Source organism: Rhincodon typus, chromosome 9 (assembly GCF_021869965.1).
Source record: "Rhincodon typus isolate 14 chromosome 9, sRhiTyp1.1, whole genome shotgun sequence".
NCBI lineage: Eukaryota > Metazoa > Chordata > Chondrichthyes > Orectolobiformes > Rhincodontidae > Rhincodon > Rhincodon typus.
In genome coordinates, this window is record NC_063340.1 from 85,233,311 (window position 1) to 85,244,347 (window position 11,037).

General features: G+C 38.2%; 1 protein-coding gene across 1 annotated transcript; it reads right to left on the reverse strand.

The window, feature by feature from the left end:
- Window positions 1-2,882: 2,882 nt before the first annotated feature.
- On the reverse strand, window positions 2,883-10,509 carry LOC125484084 (ralBP1-associated Eps domain-containing protein 1-like). The gene is made up of 5 exons (XM_048601384.1): window positions 10,244-10,509; window positions 9,290-9,452; window positions 6,272-6,335; window positions 3,949-4,103; window positions 2,883-2,980 (listed from the first exon to the last, which is right to left on the reverse strand). The coding sequence occupies exons 1-5, from the start codon at window positions 10,346-10,348 to the stop codon at window positions 2,883-2,885; spliced, it is 585 nt and encodes a 194-aa protein (XP_048457341.1). The 5' UTR covers window positions 10,349-10,509.
- Window positions 10,510-11,037: the final 528 nt, after the last annotated feature.

An 11,037-nucleotide genomic window follows, 5' to 3' on the forward strand; every position in this document is an offset into this window, starting at 1 on the left:
TCCGGTTTTCTCCCACAGTCTCAAGATGTGCAGGTTTAGTGGATTGGCCATGCTAAATTGCCCGTAGGGGGTGGGTCTGGGTGGGATGCTCTTCATAGGGTTGGTGTGGACTTGATGGGCCGAATGGCCTACTTCCACACTGTAAGGATTCAATGATTAGCCACCTCCAGTCATCAGGCACCTCAGCTGTTATGGATGATGCAAATATTTCTGCAAGGAGTCGCAATTTCCTCCCTTACTTCCCACAACACTCTGGGATACTTAGATCGGGTCCTGGAGATTTATCCAACTTTATATTCTCTAAGACTTCCTGAACAACTACTTCTGTAATGTGAACTGTTTTTAAAACATCAACGTTTATTTCTCTGCATTCTCTAGACTCCATTTCTTTCTCCACAGTAAAGACTGACACAAAATATTCATTTAGTATCTCTCCCATCTCCTGGGGTTCAACACAAAGATGACTGTCTTGATTTTTAAGAGGCCCAATCCCCTCTCGCTCTTAATGTATTTGTCCTTATCTGCCAGTGCTCTCATATCCTCTCGTTGCCTTCCTGATTTCTGTCAAGAATGCCCCCCACACTGTTTATATTGATAAAGAAATTCAATTGAATCAAGTTGCCCATATCTAAAACAAGATTCTTTTATTCTTGACTGGAACCTCACTATCTTTGTTCATCCATTGTTCCTTAATCTTACCAGCCTTACCCTTCACTCTGACAGGAACAAAATGTCTCTGAACGCTAGTCATCACACTCTTGAACACCTCCCACTTGTCAGACGTCTTTTTACCTGCGTACAGTCTACTCCAATCAACTTTTGAAAGTTCTTGTCTCACAACATTAAAATTTGCCTTTAAAAAAAACTAACTTTTAAGGAAGGCTTATCCTTTTCTATAACCATTTTGAAATTAATAAAATGATCCCTAGACTCAAAGTGTTCCCCCACTTTTAAGTTTGTCATCTGCGCTGCCTGACTGCCCAGAAGGTCTAGTTTTGCTCCTTTTCTAGTAGGAACATTCACATATTGATAAAGAAAATTTTCTTGAGTATATTTGACAAATTCTTCACCATCCAAACCTTTAACACTACGGTAGTTTCAGTCAATGTTTGGAAAATTAAAATCCCCCATTATTAAAAAATTATGCTTACATATATCTGAGATCTCGTTATATATCTGTTTCTCTATTTCTCTTACTACTGCGGCGGCGGGGGGGCCTGCAGTACAATCCCAAAGTGATCTTTCCTTTCTTATTCGTAATTTCTACCCATATATTTTAAACTTGATTTTTCAGAAATATCTTCCCTAGTTACAGCAGTAATATATTCCTTAATCAAAAACACGACCCCCTCCTTTTCCATCATTCCTATAGCATCTAACCAGGAACACCAAGCTGCCAGTCTTGTCCATCTCTCAGCCAACTTTCTGTAACAGCTATGATGTCCCAACTCCATGTTCTTAAATGTGCCTTAACTGTAACGAGGCCCTTTGCATTGAAGTAAATGCAATTTCGCTCTTCCGAGCTCTGACTCGCTTTTTCTAATTGGCATATGCTCTCCTCATATTCAGAACCTACCCCAATCCTTCCATTTACATTGCTACTTGGAATTCCTCCAGTCACCTTCTCTATCAGTATAAAGTCTCCCTTAATAGAATGAGCAAATCTCCCTGCTAGGATATTGGTCCCTTTCCAGTTTAGGTTAGGCTCATCTTTTTTGAACAGGTCTTTTCTATTCCAAAAGACAGTCCGATTGCTCAAAAACCTGAATCCCTGAACAACACACCAGCTTTTTTGTTCCTTCCCTCATTCGAGTTTGGCATTGGGAGTAAACTAGAAATTACTACTTTTAAAGGTTTTATTTTTTAATCTTCTACCTAACCTCTTAAATTCACTCTGCATTGCTTTAATCTTTTCCCCAAAAATGTCATTCCGACCAACGTGTACAATAATTTCTGGTTTCTCAATCTCGTCTTTAACAATATGCTTGAAAAGTTTTGAAACATCCTTAATCCTAGCACCAGGGAAGCAACAAATTATCCTAAATTTACACTCACTGCCACAGAATTGCCTGTCTATGCCCCTGGCAGGAGAGTCCCCTATAACAATAATTCTATTAAATCTTGTCAAACGCTGCCTAACATAAGAATCGTTCAAGTGTCCAATAACTGACGGGCCCTTCCATTTTCCTCAGAGAGACTATCCCCTTCAACTGTTCCAAAAACTGAATATCTATTTGATACAGGAATAGCCACTGGAGACTCTTGAACTACCTTCTTACCTTTCCTGCCAGTCACCCATCTATCTGACTGATCCTGCTGGGTAATAACTTTTCTAAATCTACTAACCATCTCACTCTATACCTTAGATGGCCTTAATGACATTAAAACCTAAAAAAAGTTTCAATGACGTCTTATATATAAAATAAACTACCTTCCATTACCTACAGAAAATAATGTTATAATGGAAAAAAATTTATAAAACACATCATAGAAAAATTAAATAAAATCAACTACTTAGCTGATTAACTGAACAAAAACGATTCCTCTTTAATAAATTTCTTTAAGTAAAAGGAAAAAAACAAGTCTTCTGAGCTGATGCGTAGGACTCTCTGGTACGAAAACAACTCCTTACATAAAAAAAACTGTTGAGGTTTTTAAAAACAACTTTGCAATGTGAAAAAACCTCAAACACAGACTGGTTTAGTTTCTGAAGAATAAAAACTTCAGCTGTTCACTGTAGACCCTTAAACTGTTTAAAACAAGAAGTCCATTTGAAATAAAATCATGTATTTTTGTTTGTTTTTTTTGAATGTTCATAAAAGAAAACAGAAAAAAATCTTATTAGTAAACTATAATGACTATATTAACAAAAAAAATTTTAACTAAGCCTGTAATCCCAGGAGCAGCTGCAAGAACCATGCTGCTCCTTGTCCAAGCATGCCATCAATCTCTTGAAGCTCTGCAGTCCAATCACTGTATACTGCAAAAGGCCACAAATAGTAAAGAAAATAGAAATGTCTCAATCTGCTCTCAGGTGGCGCTGTTTGAACGAGTAATGTTGGTCACAATATCAAGTGGACTTCTTGATAGTCTTTGAATACTACTCATTTGGCCTCAAGTGCCCATGTGTAATGGCAGAATGTACAACTGATCCAAAAGATATGAAACTCATAACCAATGTGCATGTAGCTATTCTGTATATTTGTACAAGTGGAACATACCTGGTCAAAACTGCATCATTTATGGTTAGCGCTAATGAATCAATTCAGTTAATTTTCTTTAAGCAACCATTCCCTGATGTGTCACTTCCTATTTGTAAAACTTAAAACTTCATAGCAGCTAGATATTCACAATAAAGGCAAAAAAAAAACTGAACTTTAAAGACTGAGCTGAGAAAAACAAAAACGATATTTGAAACACGTTAGTTAAAAGAGTTTCAAATTTGAGTGAAACTTAGAGGTCAGAATTCAGAGTTGTCCGACTGCACTCGGGTTAAAGTTCGATTTTCTTTATCTAGCAAATACAAAACCCAAAGCTAAATCAATAGACACCTTATTGACCAGGTTCAAGTCCGTCACTTAATCTTTAAAAGGGACACCCCTCAGTAATGTGCAGCAACGTTTGTATCTCTTTATAAGTGCATACAGAGGTCCCTGCAGTAGATATTAGCTGCAAAGAGTCTGGTTTCACTATACTAGATTGATGAACCATTATAACTAAAACCCCCACAAAAGACAAGTTGTTTTACAGTCCAGTTTATACTCAGTATTACCAAATACCCATCTCCAATTACAAACATTTTTAAAAAATCACTAGACAAAGAATTTTAACACTCTGGGATCATGACATTTCTACTACCAAATTGGTTGATAACAGCCAGACTATCTCCCCAATGAAACTCACTTTTTGTCAATACCTTGATTAGAGAGGAAATCAAATGCTACTTACCCCCTGAATCATCAAGATCAATCAACTTTGGCATCAAACTTTCTGGTAACTTCTCTGGTAAATCGTAGCCATTTTTTCTGGCCACTACCAGGTGGAAAGCTGCACAAAACTCATCCAACGTCAAAGCGCCATCTTTGTCAAAGTCTGACAGCTCCCTGAATCGCAAAAGCAAACACCGACAAATTCAACATTTCTGTATTTGTTACAAATATTAATTTCATTAAGGCAAAGAGTTTTCATGAGTGGGGAATAAGATTATCATCTCCTTCTTCAGTCTGAGCATTGAAACCAATTTCTTAAAACCACCACCCATAACTGAACCCTCTTTGCAGTCTTTCCACTTCTCCACAGCACCCCAACCACTGTCTGAGTGAAATTAGTGCTGACTGAGGAACGATGCTGAATGTGAAAAGATGCTCTAGAAATTGAATAAAAGTATCAAATATTTTCTGGCAAACACAAAGTAGTGGGGTCTGGACTTAAACCTACATGTTAGAGACAAAAGTTAATTCAGTCCTTAAATACACAAATGTACTAAGGATACTGGAATACAAAGGATGAAAAAGAACCTCGAGGTTCACAATCCCACAGCTAGTAGCTAGTGAAGTAGAGACTCACTATATATGTTCAATAAAGCCAAAAATGGGAAATTGTCCAAATGGCAGAATTCCAGGGACCTGGGATCGATTCCACCCTCAGCCAACTGTCTGTGTAGAGTTTGCACATTCTCCCCGTGTCTGCGTGGGTATTCTCCGGGTGCTCCGGTTTCCTCCCACAGTCCAAAGAGGTGTAGGCTAGGTGAATTGGCCATGCTAAATTGCCCACAGTGTTCAGGGGTGTGTAGATCAGGTTGGTTATATGGGTATGGGTCTGGGTGGAGTTGTTGGGCCAAAGGGCCTGTTTCCACACTGTAGGGATTCTATGATCTATAAAAAGACAGAAGGGAAGTTCTGGAGTTATGTGCTCCCTTTGGCACCTTTTTCAGGTATCTGGAAAGAGGAGCAACATTGCAGGGTTTTGTTTTCTGATAAAGATCTAATGAATAGTAGGAGCTCCATAGAATACAGGAGGCTAGTTTGTGTAATGCTGAAATTGAAAATCATTATTAAAGAGAGGTAAACATTTCATGGTAAAAGTACTGGGACTTCTTGTTAGCACGCTAGTGAAAAATTCAATGAAGGAGAACACTGGCAGAGGACCAAGGCTATCCATTTCTCAAAACCATGCTACTGTTAAAATATAGGTGTACAAGGAATGAAGTGTTAAGATTTTTTTAAAAAACATTTGGATTTGAATGAATCACTTCCAATATCTTAAGTGGCTTCAGAGGGAATCCAAACGATAAACCGAACATATGCTCGCCAAGATAATTTACCCAGATTAGTTCTGAATTTACCCTACATCAAGCACAGCAGTGTCCTAAGTTTCTCCTCTTCTGAGGAACGTGAAGCAGCTTAAAAAAAAAGCAGTCACATCAACTCTCAGCCTTCTCTTTTCCAATTTATACAATTGCTGCTCATGATCTAATTCCTCCATCCCATCAATCAATTTCGTTTTCTTCTGTGTTCTTTCAACAGTTATGTAAGTGCAATAGGGAAAACAATTGTCACGCTGACAGGGATCCCATTATACACATGAATGCAGGAATTAGGAGCAGTTGTCTCGACAGTCTACACCACCATTCAATAAAATCATAGTTTATCTGACTGTGGCCTCAACTCCACTTTCCATATTCCCTCGGTGCTTTTGACTCCTTTGTTAGTCAAGAATCTAAGTCTGCCTTATAAATATTCATTTGTACAGACTAAACTTTTTGTTGGTTATCTTTGTATAAGCTTTTTGTTTGCAATAACCTAGTTATTTACTTGTTACTTAAGGAACCTGGCTGACTGACTTCTGATGAGCTATATACAGCCTATTATAGGTGTGCGTTTTAAAAAAAAGGCAGCATCACCTGTTCCATACTTTGTGACCAGTGGAGGACTTGAACACTCCATTAAAAAGAAATATACTAAAAAGGAAATGACTGCAAGCAGTTTTCTGTAGGGAACATGCACTCCACATCACATTTTTTTTCTGAAGAAGGGTCTAGGCCCGAAACGTCAGCCTTCCTGCTCCTCTGATGCTGCTTGGCCTGCTGTGTTCATCCAGCTCTACACCTTGGTATCTCTCTGAAACATTTCCTGCCTGTCAGGATGCTTCCTAGTGCTTACTTCAATGAAGTTGTACTGTTAGCCTCTATCTCCCTCCAAAGCTGCAGATTATGGGAATGCTTGAAAGTGTTACATCCATTGAATACCAGTCATGTGATATTAGTACTCACCAAATATGAGAAAGTTCAAGAATTGGGAGTTTGGATTTTGTGAAAAATTCTTTAGCAGCAGATCCTGCAAGAATGTGTTGGAAACAGACTTGGTAAGAATTTTTCTTAAAAAATGACTCCCAACAAAGTGCATTCTGTTCCTTTTTAGGATTCATAATGATCATTAAGTAATTTTTCTAATAGTGATACAACAAAATATAGAAAATATAGAAAAAATGAAGTGATGGCTTGGGGCTGAAAGACATTGCATTTCCACAAGTGTAACCTATTGAATTCCTTTTTCTGGTTATATAGCTTAGAAATGTATTGCTTACTGCCCCGTCATTTACTCGAATCTCTTTCTTATACTAAGGTAGCAGGCTGCACTTTTTTCATTCATTGAGGATGTGGGCATCACTGACTATACCGGCACTGACTGCTCATCCCTAAATGCCTACAGGGCAGTTATGAGTCAAGCACATTGTTGTGGGGCTGGAACTACGCTTAGGCCAGACCAGGTAAGGATGGCAGTTTCTAACCCTAAAAGGACATTAGTGAACATGGCTGCACTCCCTTGTTAACTGTAATTTGTTATTTGTTTCCAATAGCCCTCAAAACTGGAGTAAATAGAGCCTGATTTTAGTCAGCTGTACTCAATACTTACCCTCAATAGCACAACTGACTAGAGACCGCTCTCCAACTTTAACCCTTCACATGCTTTCATGTGAATTTACATCTTTGGATCAAAATTATAGTTCTTCCTTGCACCACTGATTACTTTCAAATCTCACATCAAAACATGCATTTAGTTATTTTCTGTAATTAGCTACTTCTGGTAAATCCATGGCAGGACACCAGTTAACATGGGTAAATTCCTAGCAAAAAGTTTAAGAAGGTGAACAATGCCAAACTGTAGATCATTACCGAACATTAGTTAGGTTCTGACAAACATTCCAGCCCGCAGATTCTCATGTCTGGATCACATGGAAGCCAAGAACGTTACACCACAAAATTTCACAATAATTCGTACCCAATAAGCTATCACTGAAAAACATACCTTGGACAATCCTGCTTTCTGTTACAGATCAGGTGAATATTTAACTGAAATGATCTAAATCATCTGCAAACACTTTCAGGCCATTTGATTTTAGATCCTACTAACCTACATTGTGGGAAGCATGTGCACAGTACTGTGTTTCTAACTGAGCTACCTGATTCTAGCTTGCTGATTTGTGTATGGTTTGGTATGTCTCATGGGTGTTACTTCATGCATGCCTTCATAAGGACATAACTTTTGAACGGTGCTCCTATGAGGGATCATTAAATTAAAGATGACTTTCACCACGCATTGCATGTCGCTGTGATTTTGACACTGGCAGATTTCTTAACACCACCGCTTTTCCACAAAGCTGTCTGTCATATCTAACACAAAAGATTGTTCAGTTAAATAACCACTCATTTGCAAATTACTTGGAACTTGTGCAAAATTACGATATAAAATAATTCAGACACAACACGTCAATGATTATATGTGTTACATTGTGTTGTACCGAGCAACAATGTCATTTCATCCATAACCTCAGCTCTGCACATGGTCAAAAGCAGATAAGTTGTTTGATGTGGCTTTTACCTTCCTTACATTGTCAAAAGTTTGGGCCATTTTATTTAGAAATTATTTTACCTCTCTTCATTTACATCCGTCTTTCTTTCCAGGTTTTGCTGCAGATTACATTTCCAAATGAGAGGAAGTGTTCATATACACCTAGCAAAGCTGGCAGTCTTTAGTCCTGCTACTGGGGAAGAGCTCAACATTTGGCTCTTCCTCCATCAAGATGAGCACTCCTATTTTCTGTACTTTTGATATACTTAGTCAGTTGTCCAACAAAAGGTCAATTGTCTCAATAAAAAGTTAGTAATAGCTTAACACAGATCTCCCACAACTTACCAGTAGATCTGTTTCTACTGTTGATACATTAGCACAAAGGACAGGGAATGACAATCGGTCTTCGAGATCAGCTGCAATTGCATCCTTCATATGCAATGACAGACTGCCCGTGCACATTGCACAGCCCACTTAACGTATCCTTTAGCATTTTACTGGGAAGCAGCAAAAAATTTTGCTGCCAACTAAAAAGTCTGGATTGACAAAAATCTTTGTTCAACCTCCAGTGGGATGGAGTGGAGGAGACAGGCATTTTGATACCATATTCTCTTGAAAACAAGGAGCTCAAGATTGAGATTTTCTACCTAAAATTGATGCTAATAATCCAAGCAGCAAAAATTTTAAACTGCAGCTACAGTTATTAAGCTTGCAGTTCACGAGCTTCAATTGTAGGCCAGGAATGTAAGAGGCCTGTATTTTTAAGGCTGTTACATGTATTTAAGCTCACACATGAAATAAGCAATTAATGCAACAATGATTAGCTTTTTTCAGATACTACTTGAACTGTTTCGCATACCTAACATTTTTATTATAAAAGTCATTAGCTTTTGTTTTGAACAGTTAAATAAAACTACGAGCACTTTTCTCAACATTTGCACTGCGCTAGGTTTCTCTCTATATTGACAAACAGTGGGGCAACTTGGCAAAATGCTGACAAAATTAGTTGTGTAATAAATGTCATTACACAATAAAAACTACTCTGTAGTGAATATTAAGTGGGGGTGGTGAACAGCCCACCTCAACTCAAAATTTCAACTGTACTCTCAAATGAATGATAACTTGGAATACAGTGAATTCAAGACATTTGCATTTTGCAAATAGCTGCTTTTACAACAACAAGCAAGTGAAAGCACATGATTCTTCTAGGAAGAAAAGCAGTTAAAAAGGATTACAATTTATTTTGACTTCTACACTTCTTAGCCACCGAGAATGCATTTTTCAACAGCTATTGAAGCGGTCTCAGGAAAGAAGTCACGGTTAATGGCCTGTTAAGTTAAGATGACATTTCATCTCTAATGCACCGGTCAATCACATCATCAGATCAGTAAGAAGTTGCAAAGACTGGACAGTGGGTCGCACTTGAATTGAGAACATACCTGGAATAAAACCATTCAAATCTGGTTGAATGTTTTTAAATTGGTTAATATAATATTGTCTCTGCTCATCTGTAATCTTCCAAGGATCATCATAACCACTAGACTGCCTACGAATTTCCATGGCATTTGTAGCAGATGCTACAGTCCTCACCGTCGTGTGTTCCTGCAAAACCACCATAAAGACATTTTAAATGACAAATCAAAATACACTGGATGATAGAGTTTTAATTAGCCAAACTGATGTGCTTGTTTAAATGAAACAAGAATGTGACTCAAACTGTCTCAACAAGTCAGAAGTTACCCTTTCACTTCAAATTACGCAGGCAAGAAAATTTGCAGCGTAATGTTAGAGAAGATTCAGTATTTTACTGGAGGTTAAAAGCCTTCAGCTTATTGAGGCAGCAAAAACTATAAATGGGGAAAGCAAAATTAACGTCTTATTTGTATGTCGAACAAAAGACTTGCGGCTGCAAATCCCTATATTTCCTTAACAATAAATTGATCAGTTTAAAAAATATGGTAACTCCAGAACGCAATTTTCAGCATTCACTGAGAAACTTGACTGCTGTGATTTTCATAACAGTGCAGAGACATGGACTCATAATCAAGAACACTAATTTTAAATTTTAATTCGTTTAAAACAATACAGAGAAATAAAAAATCAGTGTCAGCAAAACCAACAGAAAAACCTGTTTGCATCGCTTAACATAGACAATGGGCATTTATATGGGAAAGCATCATCCATCTTTATATTACGAAATTTCTTCAGCATGTGTTTGGTTCTTAATTAAAACAACAGGTGCTACAACAAATCCCATCTCCCCTTCATCTGTTCCCATCGATTGCATTTGCAAAGTGCCCTGATGCCCAAAATCACTACAGTTATCATTGTGCAATTGACAGAAAGCATAGTTCAGACGGTTAAAAAAATAAGCTTCACCACATTCTGCTTACCTGAATGGAGGCTGGATGCATTGCAGGAAGCGTGCTGCTAGGGGGAGTGTCAGCGAAACTCACCCAGTTCTCTTGGTTGGGAGGAGGAGAGTGGGCAGGCCACATTCCATCACCAGCAGCAGACCCTTGAACACAATAAGAACAAAACCATCAACACAAGGAAATAATATTGTTTAAAAAAAGGGACTGTCCACTGTAAATAAGGATTTCAAATTGTACAAGTGGTGTACAAGATCCTGAGGAGTCTCATCACATTGCATATGCAAAGGGTGTTGCCTTTCTGAAATAAGGGTCACCGTTTCAAAATAAGGCTCAACCATTTAAGATAGAGATCCTGAGAAATCTTTCTTCTGTCAGAGGGATGTGAACCTTTAGAGCTCCCTTCTTTAAAGGGCAGTGGAAACAGAGACTTTGAATCTTTTTAAGGCAAAGGTAAGTGGGGATTCTTGGTCAGCAAGGGGGTGAAAGGCGAACAGGGATAAGTGGAAAATGTAGAGTACTTAAAACAGTTGAATGGTGGAGCAGGTTTGGTGGAATAAGTGACCACCTTGTTACTGGTTTGTGTAGTCTTATGACAAAGACAGAAAAGATTGTGAGCTAGACGTGACAAGAAGCTGCATAGAATGGATAAAGAGCAAAATACACCACGAATTTTAGGGTTCATGTGATGCAGTGGTAGTGTTCCTACCTCTGGGTCACAAGGCCTGGGTTGAAGTCCCAATCGCTTTAGAGATCTGAAATAGCAACTATGAACAGGTTGATTAAAAACACCTACACTGGGAACTTATTGAATG

Excerpts from the sequence above, each read along its gene's own strand:
- LOC125484084 (XM_048601384.1), bottom strand. The coding sequence starts at position 10,348 with ATGTGGCCTGCCCACTCTCCTCCTCCCAACCAAGAGAACTGGGTGAGT. Across the intron at positions 9,453-10,243 it reads TGCATCCAGCCTCCATTCAG|GAACACACGACGGTGAGGAC; the intron begins GTAAGCAGAATG and ends GTGGTTTTGCAG. Across the intron at positions 6,336-9,289 it reads TTTGAATGGTTTTATTCCAG|GATCTGCTGCTAAAGAATTT; the intron begins GTATGTTCTCAA and ends ACATTCTTGCAG.